The 17,622-nt window shown below is 37.3% G+C and overlaps 1 protein-coding gene across 7 annotated transcripts in view; it reads right to left on the reverse strand.

The window, feature by feature from the left end:
- Nucleotides 1-16,773, reverse strand: part of SYDE2 (synapse defective Rho GTPase homolog 2) — a 40,561-nt gene extending 23,788 nt beyond the window's left edge. For 5 of the 7 annotated variants that reach the window (XR_005022347.1, XM_036872685.1, XM_036872676.1 and 2 more), the window contains exons 1-3: nucleotides 15,389-16,773; nucleotides 5,052-5,747; nucleotides 715-1,817 (exon numbers count right to left, since the gene is read on the reverse strand). Coding sequence is in view for 6 of the 7 variants with exons in the window: in XM_036872685.1 (XP_036728580.1) it covers nucleotides 715-1,817; nucleotides 5,052-5,747; nucleotides 15,389-16,670 (3,081 nt within the window). In the remaining variant the exon portion in view is untranslated. The remainder of the gene's footprint in view (nucleotides 1-714; nucleotides 1,818-5,051; nucleotides 5,748-15,388) is intronic. The other 2 variants (XM_036872722.1, XM_036872714.1) reach the window with 2 other exon arrangements.
- Between the last annotated feature and the right edge of the window lie 849 nt (nucleotides 16,774-17,622).

The raw sequence follows: 17,622 nt of genomic DNA on the forward strand, positions 1-17,622 counted from the left end.
CTCAGTGATACACTGTTTCTCATTGTCATAGTCTACATGTATAAATGAAAATAAAGATAAGGTCTACTAACTGGTTAAGATTTACATATCTTGTTACAAATAACACCAGGTTTTTTGTTTGTTCTAATGAACTGCTTTTACCTTCTTTAAAAGGAAAAGAGAATGAGATGTGCTTTTATTAGTAGGACCTCTCCTTATCCTACATGCTATCCCAAAGGTAAGACATGGATAAGCTTATGCTTTCCAAAGAGTGGAACTGAGGGAGAACAGGGAATAAGGGCAGGGAGTTAATTTTAGGAGTGAAACAGGGTTATAATATTCACTGTCGAACTCTCTACCAAAAGAATGTCAAGCCATTCAGAAACATTCCTTAAATGAATTAGGCTTAGCCTATGTTATAAGCTCTGGCTTTTCCTAGGAATGCCATTGTAAAGCAATCTTCATCTCTAGGTATAACACCATGCAGCTCTGCATCACAACATAAATTATGGAACCATCTAGCATGCTTTCAATCATTGACAACATAGGTTAAGGCATAAATTACATCCTAAACAGTAATGGAATAAAAATAAAGAATCGGAATGAGAAAAAGTCTAAATTGGATTTTTTTTAACTTACCTTGAACTCCTTCCCCCAAGACTTACTATAAATAAATTTAATTATTACTCAAATAGACAGATAAGGGGGCAGTAGAGAAACACAATAAAATAATACCTGACAGCCTCTCTTTTCAATTTCCATAATACATTTCTGAATCAGGAGTGGTACCATCAAGCCTATATTTTCTTTCTCTACAACTTCTCGAATATCAACACCAAATATTACTGGTTCTCGATTTATATCTAGTCCATGAAGTGAATTCTCCCACTGTTCCAAAAGAGTCACTTTCACATAAATAAGACCTCTAGGTTCAAGTTTGACAGCCAACTGATGTGTCTTTGTCACTCTGAATAAGGTGGGAAGAACAACAGTTCCATGACAACACACTCGATTTTTTCTTGGAGTGGGTTCCCAACTGAATACTACTAATTTCAAATGCTGTGCATTTTCAATTTCTATGTTGAAAGTGTGATCCATGTCTAAAAACGTTGTCCGACATGTGAGCAAAGCTGTTCTGGCTTTGTTTACTGAATCTACCTGAATTGCACAAAAGACATCTTTTGAATCTATCCGAGGTGGTTTTAAATCCTCAGCACCATAGAAATGCACACTCATGAGCCCAGATATGTACTGAGAACACTTAGGTTGATCAGAAAAGCTATAATGTCTAAAAGCATCAATGTCTATTTCATTCTTGCTGCAACTATTTGGAATTATTTCTTTTCCTTTTGCAAATTTGTTTTCACATCCATGTTTGCTAGATTTAGCTATAAGTTCAGGAGAATCTCCATCACTGAGGTAACCACTTTTGCAGGAATACTTAGAACTCACAGAGGTTTTCTTCTGGTAGCTGTGCTGAGAAGACACACTAGTATCAAGATGGTACCGGCTTATAACATTCCTCTTAGCAGCTGTGGTTGTGTTCCCAGAAGGTAGAATAACAGCATGATGAATTTCTTGACAGTTACATTTAGACAAGGAAGGAGTATTATCTGGACTGTTTCCATAATTCAAGCTTCCTTTAACACTCAGTTTCCGGCTAAATTCTGGCAACCTTTTCATTTTCATGGAAAGTTTCCTCACAGTTCGTGGAGATTTTATTTTATCCGGGAAAGACCAATGAATTGAACTGCCTTTTTTCACAGGGCTAGGGCTTGTAGAAGATGGTTCTGTAACTCCCAAATCAGGCTTATTTGTAGCAGCTACTATCCCAGGACCTTGAAAATAAAAGACATTATAAGGTGAAATGTTTTGATTCCTACTTTTATTTTTACTTTATAAAACACCAACTTAACAAGCTCTCACACGGACAGAAATTCTTCCCTGTCTCATCTTAAGGGTGAGATTTAGTCAAAAGTTTAGATGAATCTCCATTACCATGTTCAAGCAGAATATCAAGATCTACAAATGACTCATGGTGGAAAGAAACATCTCCCTCTCCATCTGCCCTTCTATTCTGATGCTTTGGAGGAAAGGTAATATAGGTTCCTTTTAAATCTTTCCCACTGCAATATACTTCAGTGAGTATGTATTTATAACTGTAAACAGCGGATATCAGAGAAAACTAGGAAAGCTTCCTATTTTAATATTCATTTTAACATATTAAACATAATGTTCATTTTAACATATTAAAACATTAATTTCAACATGTTTCCTATTTTAATATGTTTATTTATAAATTCTACTTAATATAAGAATGATTCCTCTATATTCACAATTCTCTAAAAACTAAATTTCATCACATAGCATTCCTGGCTAAAAAAAAAAGTTAAAAACCAAACAAGTGTATAATTTTGACAACCAAGAGCCCCTTCTTGTTCTAAAATTCTATTAGAACATATCACCAAAGATTATATAGAATGAACTCTAGTTAATCAAGAATAACTGAATAATGAATATCATAAACCTAACTGAATAATTTTTAAAACGGTATAGACATTTTCTTTCTTGTATTATCTGTATGCAATAATTCTGTAGAACTTCAAAAGCTAAATTAGGGTCTTTCTTTGCAATTTTAATATATTAAATGACAGTACAGAGATAAAATATGTTTTCTTATAATTTTCAATTTTCATAAAGAGTAAAGTGTTAAAATTCTTTCGAATTCTTCTCCACACAAAAATAGTTTTATTTTTTCCTAAATGTCAAAATTATTCAGGTTTACAATAAAAATTTTTTTAAAAATTCAAAAAAGTACAAATAAAGTAAATAATAGCCCACATTGCCAAGAGATTAACCATTGTAAAACCGCACTGCCAGGAGATTAATCATGCTAAATATTGTGGTGAAAATAATATTAAAAGTAGTTTCTATTGTTATTATTAAATTATTAATATTTAATTATTATTAAAAATAATACCAGCCAACATTTACTGAGTTAGACAAAGTGTGAAAAATTAATTTAATAATTAGTAAGAGCAGACCCTCATTTAACTCTCATAATAGCCTTAAGAGTTAAGATACCATTACCACCCCATTCTCCAGGTAAGGAACCTCATGCATGAGCTAATTTGTCTAAGATCACAAAGCTGGTAAGTGGAAGAATCAGGACTCAAACCTAAACACAGGCTTTCAGAATCTATGCTCTAAAATACTACGCTTTCTGTCTCTCCATCCTTTTAAACGTTTTTCTGTCCATACATATACATCAAGCTGATTTTCAAATACCTTTTCTCAACTATTATTAAGAAGTTAAAGTATTCCATTTAACCTTAAACTTTCAATTCCCCCCCAAGAAAAGAATGTAAAGACTAATCAATTTCATTTAAAAATCTGAACCTGTTCCTAGTAAGTTTTCAAATTAATAGAACAAAGTGAAAATAACTTGTAAAAATCTGTTAGTATTATCCCAATATTTAAAATTTAAATTAATTTTTCATACTTTATCTAATTATTCCTTATAAAGATCCTTAATGACCCTAATATCAGAGGCTACTCTATGTAATACTACATTTGACAATTAAAATGAGAAAAAAGTGTTTATTCATTTCAAAAATCAGTAGATTAAATGACCTTTCTTTAAAGTATTAATATAGTATTCTCCCTCCACCCTTCAATGTGTCCTATTGACAAAGTAGTTTCTTTATAGAGAAAGGACTATTTTAAGTATGCCTGCTGGGCTTTTCTGGTAAGCAACTAATAAGAAATGGAGTGTTTGATAAACTAGACAAAGCGTTCCCTTGTACTGTAAATTGTAGTACAATTCTACTGGTTTCCTGGTCTAAAACATTCTATAGTAGTCAGGGTCCTGCTGTAGTCTACAATCTATTTTGTCATGGCCTAAAAAAGCTACCCAGTATATGAAATTGCTCTAGGTTTTATTAAATCAATAAAGAGTTAATCTAACATACTGACTTTTTTTACATATTATGCATTAAATATTTCCTACTGAAGTCCTTACCTAATTATTAAAATGAAATACTGTATTTGTTAGCCATTTCTACTGCAGACAAGACTGAATTTATTTTTTAAAAATGCTTTGTTTTTATAAAATCCAAGAGCTGAAATATGACCAATTTGAACAATCACTTAAAATTAAACCAAAATTATACTAACCAGATCACAGATTAGCTACAACTTGTAAGGGGAAAGCATAAAATGAAAATCTTTAAATATAAATTTATGAACCAGGCTAGAATCAGTTGAAACTGGCACACTCCTTCAGCATCTAGAACAGCAACTGGCACATAGCAGAAACTCAGTGTTTATTGAATAAATGAATTAACCAATTGTTAATTGCCTATAAATTGGTAAACCTTTCAGGAAATACAATATAGAAATTACCTATAATAGTTACCAGCTAAAAAGACCAAGTAAAGATACTAGTAATCGATCCTAATGAAGCAAAATAGATCATGATAAAGATCACTGCAACAGTAGTGGAAAGATTCTATTAACACCCAACATTAAGGAACCAGTCAAACAGATTAGGGCACATCAACTCAATTAAATACTATAAAAATAGGGAAACAATCATAACATTAATCTACATGTGACAATACAAAATATAGACAGCAAGTGAAATTAACAAAACCCAAAAATAGTCCACTATGTCAGCAACTAGGTAAAAGATACATATATATACATCCAGAAGTTAACAGGCAAAAAAACAAGTCACAATTGTGTTAGGATGATCATAAAATTGTCATTCATATTAAAAATACTTAAACTTTCCTATTTCTTAATCAAAAAATTATTTTGAAATTCAACCATTCTCTTTGCCTATTTCTCAACAGATTTCTGCCAACGTTGCTAAAGAAAACATACCACTTTAGGTAAATAACCTTTCTGATCAAACTAAAGCAAAAAAAAGATGACATATAAACGAATTGTCCAAATACTTCCTTTGGTCAACTTAGGAACGTGCTTGTTGTAATAATATATTTAGTTTTAGATACTACCAAAGAATTGAAAAATGGAAGAAGAAAAGGGAGATATATGATCATCTTTACCTGCAAAAGGAGATCTCAACATGGGACTCTCCTCTACTATTATACCTTCTTGTGTCTTGTGTCCATGCCTTTGCTTGTACTGCTGCACAAACTCTGTGGAATAGGTGGAATCTATAGGATTTATTTCATTTGACTGTGTGGTCTGAACATCGCCTGTGTGTTCAGAAGAGCACAGCAAGTCTTCAGTGTGCTGCTCTCCTTTCATTAGGTCACTACCAGATAATACTCTCAAACCGACATCAGGAAACTTCAGAACAGCAGAGTCTGCCTCCCCAAAACTCAAGGCATTTGATATACCAAAGTCATCATCTTCAGGAATGGGGTTGTACCATATTTCTCCTTCATCATCTGCATCATTTTCCTCATTAAAGTCTAATGAACAGTTTCTTGATAATGAAGAATTTGTAGCATTACACACCATATATGTACAATATTCTTCAGATGATTTGAGGAAAGGTCGTGACAGCTGCAGTTTAGGTAGAGAAACGGGTGAGATGGATAAATGACTTATATCTTGGCATTTCTTATTTTCTTCTTCCAAATTAAAAGATCTCAGAGTACTCTGATATAGCCAATTGCGTTTCTTTGACACAGTGATGCTATTAAGTGGCTTATGACCCCTGAAGCCAATATTATCCTTCAGATCTTCAAGTTCTCTTCTCTTCATTGAAGACTCATAGACATTTTCAAATAAGTCTGTTTCAAAGAAAAAAGAAGGCAGAATATAATGCTTGGCATACCAAGAAAGGCATGTCACTTAAGACCAGTTATTAAAATACGATTTTTAAAAAGATAAAAAGAAAGAAAAGTAATATTAATCACATTCAGAGACTAAAATTGAACAAGAAAAATTTTGGATTTTCCACCTAAACATGATTTCTATTATTTAGATATCAGACTGCTAGTATAGGTATCATAAGAATTCTAAGAAAAAGGATAAACAAACTCTGAGACTGCCTTTATAAATATCATAGGGCTAAAAAAAGCTTTACCCTAAGCAAAACATGCTTTATAAAAAGCTTGTATAGAATGCTTTATACACAGTATGCCTTTCATTAATATTTGGGTAATTTTAAACTCACTGCTACAAGGACTTTGGAAAACACAAGTAAGATTACTACCTTTTCATACAAAGATTAACTTTGAATAAATCTTTCAAAACAATTGTGCCTTACTTATTACTGAATATCTTACTGATTATTAAAAATTCAAAATAACATTTGTTTCCCAACCATACAGTGCAGAAGCAACTTATGCAGAATTTAAGTTCTAAGTATCTAGGGCAAAAATAAAAATAAAAGTCCCTAAGGAGGGCTTCCCTGGTGGCGCAGTGGTTGAGAACCTGCCTGCCGATGCAGGGCACACGGGTTCGAGCCCTGGTCTGGGAGGATCCCACATGCCACGGAGCAACTGGGCCCGTGAGCCACAGCTACTGAGCCTGCGCATCTGGAGCCTGTGCTCCGCAACAAGAGAGGCCGCGATAGTGAGAGGCCTGCGCACTGCGATGAAGAGTGGCCCCCGCTTGCCACAACTGGAGAAAGCCCTCGCACAGAAACGAAGACCCAACACAGCCAAGAATGAATAAATAAATAAATAAATAATAATTTAAAAAAAAAAAAAAAAAAAAAAGTCCCTAAGGAGGCCCTTGATTAGGACCAGGTATCCTGTCTCACAATAAGCACAACACAGCTATATTATTGACAGGCACAAACTTAAGCAGCAAGAATACAAGAATGAACAAAATAGCCCCTGCTCTTAGGGAATTCATAGCCCAGTGGAGGATGTCAAATACTTAGATATGTGTATGTATTAATATAATGGGATAAGACTCTAAAAATGTATATGTAACATTAATTCCATATAAAGGGGAAAATTTTTTTGCACTTCCAAAGAGTTACATAAAGCCGGCTTCAATGACAGTCAATAAGCTAAATAAATATATATCATAAACTAATTCACTACACATAGATAATTAAAACAAAACCACATTTCTAATTTTAAGATCATGTCAGGTTTGTAAATCATGGTCTATGCTACTTTGAGTGTGTATTTGGTTGATTCATTTTAGTATTACAGCAAGTAAAATATAATAGTCCAGTAACAGAGAGTGATAAAAACACATTAAACTCTGAGGAGCTTAATAACAACCAAAAAATTAGGTTCATGCATACTCAAGGTTTTCAGGGATCTCCCTTCTACTGAAAAAAAATCATTTAAAAATGTAAATTTGAAAAAAAAATGTAAATTTGTCCTTTTTATAACCCTAAATACCTAATCAAGCAGATTAATTTAAAAACAAAACAAAACCTTAAACACAAACTGGGTTTCAAGTTCAATAGTTCCAGAGGCAGGCAGGAATAGAGGAATAGACTAAGAATAAGAAGGGAAGGAATCTCTCATGAATGTCTACTATGCCAGATATTTATTTACTCAAGAAATATTTATTGAGTGCCTATTATGTGGCAGGAACAAGAGATAAAGCAGTAAGAAAGCCCTTAACCTCCTTTAACCTCCACAACAATTCTGAGACAGGTAGGATTATTTCTATGAGCCTCAAACATATGTGGAATATGGCCAAGGTGCTAGCCATAGAATTCAAATTTAAGCGTGTCTAACCTTAAAATCCTTGCTCTCACCTGTCTCCCCTACACCATGCTACCCACTAAAAGTAGGGAAGTAGGTGTCTCTCTCTGAGCATTATGATAATATCCATCAAGTTAACTTTATAGGGTGGCTCTTGGGATTAAGTAAGATAATGTTTGAAATACTTAGAAAACTACTCAGAAAAGTCAAGTAACTTGCCTGAGATCACCTGTTGGTAAATGGAAGAGGCAGCACTCAAAACAAACTCTTCTGACTCCAAAGTTTGTAGGAGTACACCTGGTCTACTAACTAAAGGATACCCACCTCCACTCTCCAGGATTTAACATGCAAACATGTAACAGATAGTCAATAAATATCTTGAATTGATTTGATTTAATTTAACTAATGAAACCTGAAGATTCAAGATCTTTCTATGGTTCCGTCTTCTTTACACTTAAAATTAAGAACTGATCTGGACATATATCCAGAAAAGGCAAAAACTCTAATTCAAAAAGACACCTGCACCCCAATGTTCAAAGCAGCACTATTTACAATAGCCAAGATATGGAAGCAACCTAAGTGTCCATTGACAGATGAATGGATAAAGAAGATGTGGTGTATGTATATATATATATACATATATATATATATAATGGAATATTACTTAGCCATAAAAAAGAATGAAATAATGCCATTTGCAGCAACATGGATGGATCTAGAGATTATCATACCAAGTGAAGTAAGTCTGACAAAGACAAATATCATTCGATATCACTTGTATGTGGAATCTAAAAAAAGATACAAATGAACTTATTTCTAAAACAGAAACAGACTCACAGACATAGAAAACAAACTTATGATTACCAAAGGGGAAAGGGGGGGGGATAAATTAGGAGTTTGCAATTAACAGACATACATGACTATGTATAAAATAGACAAACAAGGACCTACGGTATAACACAGGGAAATATAGTTAATATTTTGTAATAACCTATAAGGGAAAAGAATCTGAAAAAAGAATATATATATATATATATATATATATATATATATATATATAACTGAATCTCTGTGCTGTATACCTGAAAGTAATACAACATTGTAAATCAACTATACTTCTACAACAACAAAAAAAGTAAACTGATTATAGACATTTTTTTTTAAAAAAAGGACCTACTATATAACTATATTCAATATCTTGTAATAACCTATAATGGAAAAGAATCTGAAAAAGAGTATGTGTGTGTATATATATATATATTTATATCTGAATTACTTTGCTGTACACCTGAAACTAACACAACATTGTAAATCAACTATACTTCAATAAAAAAAAATTAAGAACTGAAAGTCAACACATACTCAGGAATCGCTTGGAACTTCAGAGTTTTTAGTGACCACAACCTTTTGCTGAGTGCACTAAAATCTAAGATCTATTTCACACTTAAGGTCAAATCCTATACTATTTAACAGCATTTCAGACCTTCCCAGGATATTACATGCAGTTTTGACATAATTATAAATTTAAAGCAAAAAACTACAAAATTATACAACTCACAATGGATATGAGCCATATCTATTTTATCTTTTTCTCAGATGTCTCTCAAAACATCCAAAATTTTATATAGACACATTATTTTGAGTCTTTTCAGAGTTTTTTGATGTACATTGTAAATGAAATAAACATGCTTCTACTTGTACTATATTCCAAGGAACTACAATGAGAAAAATAAAGCTACCAGTATCCCATATTTAAACCAATTGATACATCTATTGATATGTAATGAATATGTAATATTAAAAGGAATAATTACATCGTGAGACACACTACAACTATTTTTCATGAAACTACAAACTACATAAACTTGAGATGAAACAGTCTGCTTGGTATTGCTGAATATTTAAAAACACATAATGCTGAAGTTTAAATTTAGAGATAAATAGGTACATTATTATACGTTCTGATAAAAGCCAAATTTATTCCATTATTAAAACTGAATATAAGCAACACATTATTCAAGGCAGAAAATTTTACTTGGGCAATTATTTATATATAACTTAAAGCATTTCATATTTATCTCAGTTAATTAAATGGATGCATATGAACATAAGTTACACAGAAATGGAAAGCTATTTACCATCTTCTCTTCACTCCCCATTTATGCTAAAATTAATGTTAAACCTTACTGGTATAAATGTAAAAGTTACCTTTAGCTTCAAATTTTATATATATGTGTGTGTGTGTATATATATATTTTGACATTTATATATTTGTATGTTGAAAGAAGACACAAGTAAAAAAGATATAAAAATAAGGGTGCAAAGTTGCAAGGCAAAAAAGTCTTTATTTTCTTGCAACTATACACGTTATGGTATAACTATCAGACTCTAATTAAAGTCATTTTCCTTGAAAATCTGTAAGAGAATGCGGAAGTGGCAATTAAAAGTTTTTCACTCAGAAAAATATTTACATAGTGGTGAACTACTCAAGCCAATTTTGTGTTCTCAACTATTACGTATTTCATAATAAATCTAGATGATTTACTATTACTAAACATTTAACTAGTGCCCCAGATCAAAATCAACAGCAAACTTTCTGGGAAATTATGTATTGCAGCCCTCATTGAAAATGTACAGTATCTACAGCATCTTTTCATCATTTAAAACATTCTACTGCAAAATCAAACTGTTGTTTTAGCTTACTTCTCTTTAAAAATCCTAAATAAAAGCATTCTTATGAACAATGTATTTGAGCTTAAATAAATAAAAGCAGCCCTGCTTATAGAGTCAAGCTTGGCAGCCCAAATGAAATTACTAGAATAAACTTAAGCCTTAGGTTTACATATGAGTGTGTTTATGTGTATGTCTTTATCTTTCCCAGATACATCTAAATGAGGAGAGGGGTACAATGAAAAGAAAAAAGGTATTTTTCTATCTTTTATTTTTCCTCCCTTGTGACTAGCAATAAAAACTCTTAAGAAAAAAGCTGTGTGCTAGCTTTGGGGACAGGAAAGTAGAGAAGGAAACTTTGAGACTCTTTTCAGCTCCCTGAAAGTAATGAAGAGGAACAAGAGAAAAGAAGCACAGAAGAAAAGATGAGTAGAATAAATAAGTGCTCCTAAAGTGGTGTCCTCTAGTTCAATTCCCAATGCTCCTTAAAGCAGTCCTTCTCAACTTCAGATCATTTCACTCTCTATCCAGAATCCTAATATATTTTCACAAAGCCTGCTTGCCTTTCTCTTGATAACAGCTAAGCGCCAGGCATGGTACCAAATGGATTATCTTTTTTCATCATCACAGCAACCTGAGGACTGAGGCTATGCAGAGCTGAGTAATTTGTCCAAGGTCATAAGCCTGGTAAGTGGTAGATTTGATCAGAAACCCAGAATCTCTATTCTATTAGCCATTACACTATATGGCATTCTCTCTTGCAGATTCTAAAATCTCACTTTTGTTGGTGCAAGATGAGACTAATATGGAGGGATCTGCTTAAACTTGTCATATATAAGTAGTAAGTATAAATTCATACACGTAAAACTGAAACAGAAAGAGCTCAAGTGCTTTGCTCTAATAGGGGTTAGTTTAAGTATCAAGTATCAGAATAAAGTAGAATGCTTTTTCAAAACTTTTTAAAATATATCAAGATAGGTGATTGAGATACTGAGAATTCTAGAACCTTACTACTCAAAGCGTGTACCAAACAGCAGCATCTACACTGCGAGCTTGTTAAAATGCAGAATCTCAAGGTCCCACCCCCATACATATTAAATCTTTATTTTAACAAGATTTTCAGAGAATTCATATGCACATTAAGTTTGAAAAGTTCTGCTCTGTAACTGCCAACCACACTTTGAGTGGCAAAGGTCTGGAAAACAGCCTTAGGATTCTCAAAACATAAACACCACTTAGAAATGTAGGACTTTCAAAAATCAACACAACACTATTTTCTGCTGAATTTGTAACTCTCAATGTTTTCCTGCCACCAGCAACTCCAATGTTTTATGGCACTCTTCCCAAAACAAAAAACAAAAACAAAAAAATGGACTCACTTGCTTCTGGGGCCACGATGGCAGAATTTCTAACAGAAGAATTTAGAGCTAGAAGACAGTCAAAAAGTATTTTCCTATAGTTACCAGTCTTGAAAGGGCTAATGCATAAAAGAATTTGTTGGAAAAATTCATAAAGATAATGTAGTTCATAAAGATAATGTAGTTCATAAAGTTAAGAAATTGAAGCTACAAATACTTGAGAAGGGAATAGATAGGAATCTGCATTAACAGTGTCAACTTCACTTTAAGATATAATGCACAAGATCATACCAGCTATTTAATACTACTTTTAAAGAACTGTCTAAAGATTTTGAACAGAATATTACATGCCCAAATTTTTTTTCTTTCACAGATCACGGAGCAAGAAGAGTAAAGTAGGCTAATTATTTTTTAAAGCAGTAAAAGGCCAAAATAGCTCAACCCAGTGCATTCCGATTTATTTCTGAGTACTATATGCTAATTAAAACTTACTTATAAAGACTTATAATGAAGTATAGTCAGCAAATAGATTAAAATTCCTTTGTAACCTTAAGGCTTGAAGAAACTTTACAATATTTACTGTGTGTAATGACTTTAGATTTCTTCAATAATCATCTCAATTAGTAACAAATTGGTCAATCTGTGAGCACTACATTCCCAACTGCATCAAATCATTGGCAGTATTATACTATCAAAAGTTTTAGTGGTTCTTAGTAGGAGCCAGAAATCAAAACAGAATATCATTTTGGCTTCCATTTGTCATATGGCTTCAAAAATTTCCAAAACACCTAAGTAGATTAGGTATTTCTATCTCCTTATATAGTTATTCTGTGTTATAAATTCTAACTATAACTTTATTTTGAAAGAAAACATCATCACAAATAATATTGTACAGAAAAATGTGATATAAACCTTCTAAGCTATTTTTTAAAATACATTTATTTATTTATTTATATTTATTTTTGGCTGCGTTGGGTCTTCGTTGCTGGCGCGGGCTTTCTCTAGTTGCGGCGAGCGGGGGCTACTCTTTGTTGCGGTGCGCGGGCTTCTCACTGCGGTGGTCTCTCGTTGCGGAGCACAGGCTCTAGGCGCGCGGGCTTCAGTAATTGTGGTACGCAGGCTCAGTAGTTGTGGCTCGTGGGCTCTAGAGCGCAGGCTCAGTAGTTGTGGTGCACGGGCTTAGCTGCTCCGCAGCACGTGAGATCTTCCCAGACCAGGGATGGAACTGGGTCCCCAGCATTGGCAGGCAGATTCTTAACCACTGCGCCACCAGGGAAGTCCCCTTCTGAGCTATTTAACATCTTTATACAACCAAGAATGTACTGCTTCATCGGGACTGCCCAGTTAACTTTTTAGAAAACATGATTAAAAGTAGAATCCAAGTAACAAGTTTGAACTAAACATTTAAAGGTAAAGGTTTAAGATGGATAAAGCAATTGACTAAAAGAAAGACTTTAAACCTATTCTAGGATTCCCCCATCTTCTTTGCAACTTTGAGGAAGTTACTTACCCCTCTAAACCTTGAGAAATTCCATCCATCTCCTCAGTCCAAGCAACTTAATAGAATTAATTGGATCAAACCTCTAAAGAAATTTAGAGTCCCTTTGACCTTATATAAATAGGGGTTTTGGAGTCATAAAGACCTGAGTTTGAATCCACATAATAGTTTGAATCTATATATTAGTATACATAAACCAAATACTAGTTTAAGTGACCTTGGGAAAACTACTTAACCCCTTCTCTGCTTTTGCTGTTGTTGTTCAATAACAGCTGTCATACCTCCATGGGGAGGGGGGGGAGGGAAGTAATAAAGATGATATGAAAACACCATAAAGTATTCAGAATGGTTTTCATAAGCTCAACTAACCTTCATAAAAAACAGTTTTTTAAAAAATTAACTCTTCAAATCTATACTAGATATATAAACATTGCACAAATTATTTTTATCTTTCCTAAAAGATGAACTGATGATTTGAAAGGAAATAACATCTGAGAAAGTTTTTAAAACCAGAGATTATGTAAGTTTTTGTTTAGATTTCTTGTAAAATATCTAAAATACAATCACATAATAATTCTAATGTGTCATTTAATTTCTTTTAAAATTGGTTTCATTTAATTAGTTTCTCAATGAAAAAACCAATGAATTCATTCCTAAGAGTTTCTACAGTTATTATTACTTTTAAAACACTTCAATGTTTACACAACAACTGAGGGCATTAAAAGCCATCAGATAGTAATGTCTAACCTTTGCAACAAAAGGGTAATACATATTTTACTTAAGTTTTATACAGATTTTTGTTATGGCTAAAAATTAACTGTCTTACAAAGAGTTAACTGAACCAAAATCAGTGGAGATAAAGATATAATAGCACTAAAATGTAATAAATGATTACAAATACTTTACTACTGGAAATGCATATTTTAATATGAACTTAGCATGAAGTACACCTCTCTTCACAAAAATTTACATTCTACTATCTTTTTATTCAGGTGGAATGGAATAAATTTGAGGGAAATTGACAGGTGTGGGTTAGAGATTTATAGATTCAAAAAAACTTCTCGTTTTGTATACACTTGAAGTGAATTATTTGATTTGTCCTCATTGTGTAATAAAAAGTTTTGTGAACTTTGTTTCTCCCCGTTTTGTGTTTATTGGTTAAAAAAGTTAATGTGTACAAACCTAGTCCTGTAGGATTTGTAATTCTTAACAGAGAAACTGCCAAGTACTGTGAATACTTTTACATTTCAGCATTTAATATTTTTTAAAGTATTACTGATATGTAAGTCATTATGTTCACTAAAAGTCTTTAAAAGTGTAGTCCAAAAGATCATGTTCTTTTTGGCTCAGTTTAAAGGTACTTCTTTCACAAGAGAATTCTCTTACTACTTACAACATAAGAGATTTCTAGAATGGATAACTTAAACCTTCAGTGAAAACTAAAAATCACACACATACAAAATAGGGAGTAAAATCCTATTATTAGGACAAATAGACTTTTTACAAATTCCTTTAAATGCCTACACTTTCTTAAAAAGTACATAAGACATACTTTTCTTCTGATTAAAATCCAAGTGCCCTTCATTTTCCACAATAATAAGATTACCTACATTGCTATGTTTTAATGGGGGAGGGGGAGGGGAGGGAAAGGTGAAGAGAAGAAACCTGAAAGCCCACCTGACTAAAAAGAGGTATTACTATGATAGTTTTTTCGGTTTGGTTTGGTTTTGGGTTTTGGTTGTGTGTATCTGTCTGTGTACACAAACGCTTCTGACCGGGAGGTGTAATGAGTAAAATGACAGTTTATGAAGCCCATAAAGTCTAACATGGATCAAATTCACAAACTCCACAAACTTCTACAGATTAGCCCAGAGCTACAAAGAATAAAAGTCAAGGCAGCACCGCCCAACTCTTAAACCGACTGAAAAGCAGCGTGTGGTGAACTTAACCTTTACTTACTGTTGCGCTTAGGACTACGTACACTGGTTCTTAGAGAAGAAAAAACAAAAACCCCAAGTTCCTCATGCCACTGTCTTAAAAGAACAAACAAACAAACAAAACCCGAGATAAGGCATTATACTAGGTAACCTGGAAATGGCATTAGGCTGCCACTGACGTGAACCTCACTTTGGCACCGGCACGTACCTGTCTGCAAAACCATACCTTCTTCTTCGCTCTTAAGACAGAAGCCCAGTCGGTAAACACATTTTGATTGCAAGGTATCCTACCTGTCAGCGTAATTCTTTGGTCTGGTGGCACCGAGACGACTTGGCTTTCCCGCATTTTCAAAGCGCCCAGATTTGGAGACGTTGCCTGCGCTCGGGTGACTTCGGGGGGTGTCCTACGAGCGCGACCCTTCATTCCCAGGGACAGCAGGCGTCCTTTGTACATCCACTTCTGCAGCTTCTTGACTGTCACCGCGGGTGGTTTGAGGAAGGGGAGCCCCTCCTGGCCGTCTTCTTTGCCGCGGCTTCCTGAGGAGCGGCGGGGGTCCTCGGAGCTGCGAGTCCGGAGGCCCGAGGGCGCCGCGGCTCGGGAACTGCCTCCGCTCCAGCCGTCCATCCCGCCTCCACGTGGCGGGGGCTCGTCCGGTTCCCCGCGCGCGCCGCACCTGATCCAGCTGTCGCTCCGCCACCGCTGTAAGGGAGGCCGCTTGGCACCCACGCGGAGGCTGTCGAGGCTTCTGCTGCAGGACAGCAGCATCCGAGGAGTCCGCAGGCGGCCTCCCCCCGACTCCTTCGGAGGCGACCGGGGCGGGGACACCTGCTGCCAAGTGCGGCCGCCGCCTCCCCGCTCGCAGTCTCGGGGGCAGGCTCGGCGGGCCGCCGCGCCGCAGGGGGAAGGCGGCTGGCCCGGAGCCCGGGCTCCCGCAGGGCAGCCGCAATCCGCCCTGCCCCGGTCGCCCTGCCGCCTGCCCGAGTCAGGGGGCAGGTCGTGCATGGCCTGGATCAGCAGATAATAGGCCTCTCGCAACTGGGTCTGCAGCCTGCCTGTCTCCAGACGGCCGCCCTCCGCCCCTGGGGAGGAGCCAGCGGCCGGGGGAGGCGGGGGCCACCGCTCCGCCTCCGCCCCCTCAGGCTCCGGCGCGGGCTGGGAGCCGCCGGGCAGGTTCTCGTAGTAGTCGGCGTCGTCCTCCTCGTCCTCTCCGCTGCCCTCGGAGCCCGGCGGAGCGTGCAGAGAGGCGCGAGTGAGCCCGCGGCCCGGGGGTGCAGCCTCCTTCCCGCTGCGCGGCCGAGGCCCCAGCGCCCCCGACCTCTCCGGCCGCCCTCCCGGGACCCGCGCCTCAGGACCCCACGCCTGAGGCGACGGCGGCGGTCGCTCCAGGCTCGGCCGGGCTCCGCTGGCGCGCTCCCGTAGGGACCCGTCCGGAGCACCACCGGCGTCTCCCTCGGCAGCCGAAGAGGCCGCCACGGTGGCTGCTGCGGCCGCCCGGCGCCCGGGCCCCCCGGCGGCGCGAGGACCCCGCCTCCCCCGGAGCCTGGACAGCGTCCTCCTCAAAGGGTCCGTCATCCCCCTCCGCCTCAGCAGCCAGGCTCGCCCCTGGTGCGGGGAGAGCTCGGAGCACCGCTCGGGAGAAAGCCGCGCTCGCGGCGGCGGCGGCGGCGGCGGCGGCGGCGGCTCCCCATGACCTACACTGGCCCTCGCGGGCTCCTCACATTCTTGGCATAACTCTGCCGCGGGACGGGTGGGGGAGGGCGGCGGCGTCGCAGAGCGCATGCCCCGGAGCCCCGGGCTGCAACGGGGCGCGCGGGCCGCCGGCTGCCGCTCCGCGGGCGCCGGGCGAGGCAAGGCGGAGGGCGGGGGAGGGAGGTGGGTGAGAGGGAAAGGAGGTGGGTGAGAGCTAAGGAAGACCGAGGGATGCAGAGAGAGCGCACCGAGGGGGTCGGGGGCGGTGCAGAGAGTCGAGGCGGGAAAAAGAAGGAGCGGGAAGGTGAGTCTGGCTGGAGGCTGCAAAGTTCTGGTTGGGGAGACGGAGAAAGGGAAAGTGCCCTCCTGGCTGCCACTCAGTCACCTTCACCACCCTCCGCATTGCCACCGCTGCACGAGGCGTGTCCTATAGTGCAAGTCCTAGCTTGAGAGAAAAAGATTGTTTTGACGGATAAGGTATGAGTACAGGTGTATCTCACTTAGTGCAGTGTGTTCTAGAAACGTTCCGAATCATTTTAATTTGTACAGGGAGCTGGCTATTTAAAGGAAATTTGCAGAGATTCCTTTTCAATTAGGAAGAATCCTTTTGTCCAAAAAATCACCACTAGTGTCTCTTTTTAAAGTCTATTTTTCTTTCTTCCTGCCTTCCTTCCTGTTAATGCATGCTAACACAAAATTAATTATGGCATAAACCAAAACTTGTAAAACGGAGGCGCGAATATAGCCTCCCCCATCACCTAACACTTTGTTTTAATTAAAACTGGGTTGAAAAACAATTGGGTTGAAATTGAGAAACAATGTTATTTGGAAATAC

Source organism: Balaenoptera musculus, chromosome 1 (genome assembly GCF_009873245.2).
Source record: "Balaenoptera musculus isolate JJ_BM4_2016_0621 chromosome 1, mBalMus1.pri.v3, whole genome shotgun sequence".
Taxonomy (NCBI): Eukaryota; Metazoa; Chordata; class Mammalia; order Artiodactyla; family Balaenopteridae; genus Balaenoptera; species Balaenoptera musculus.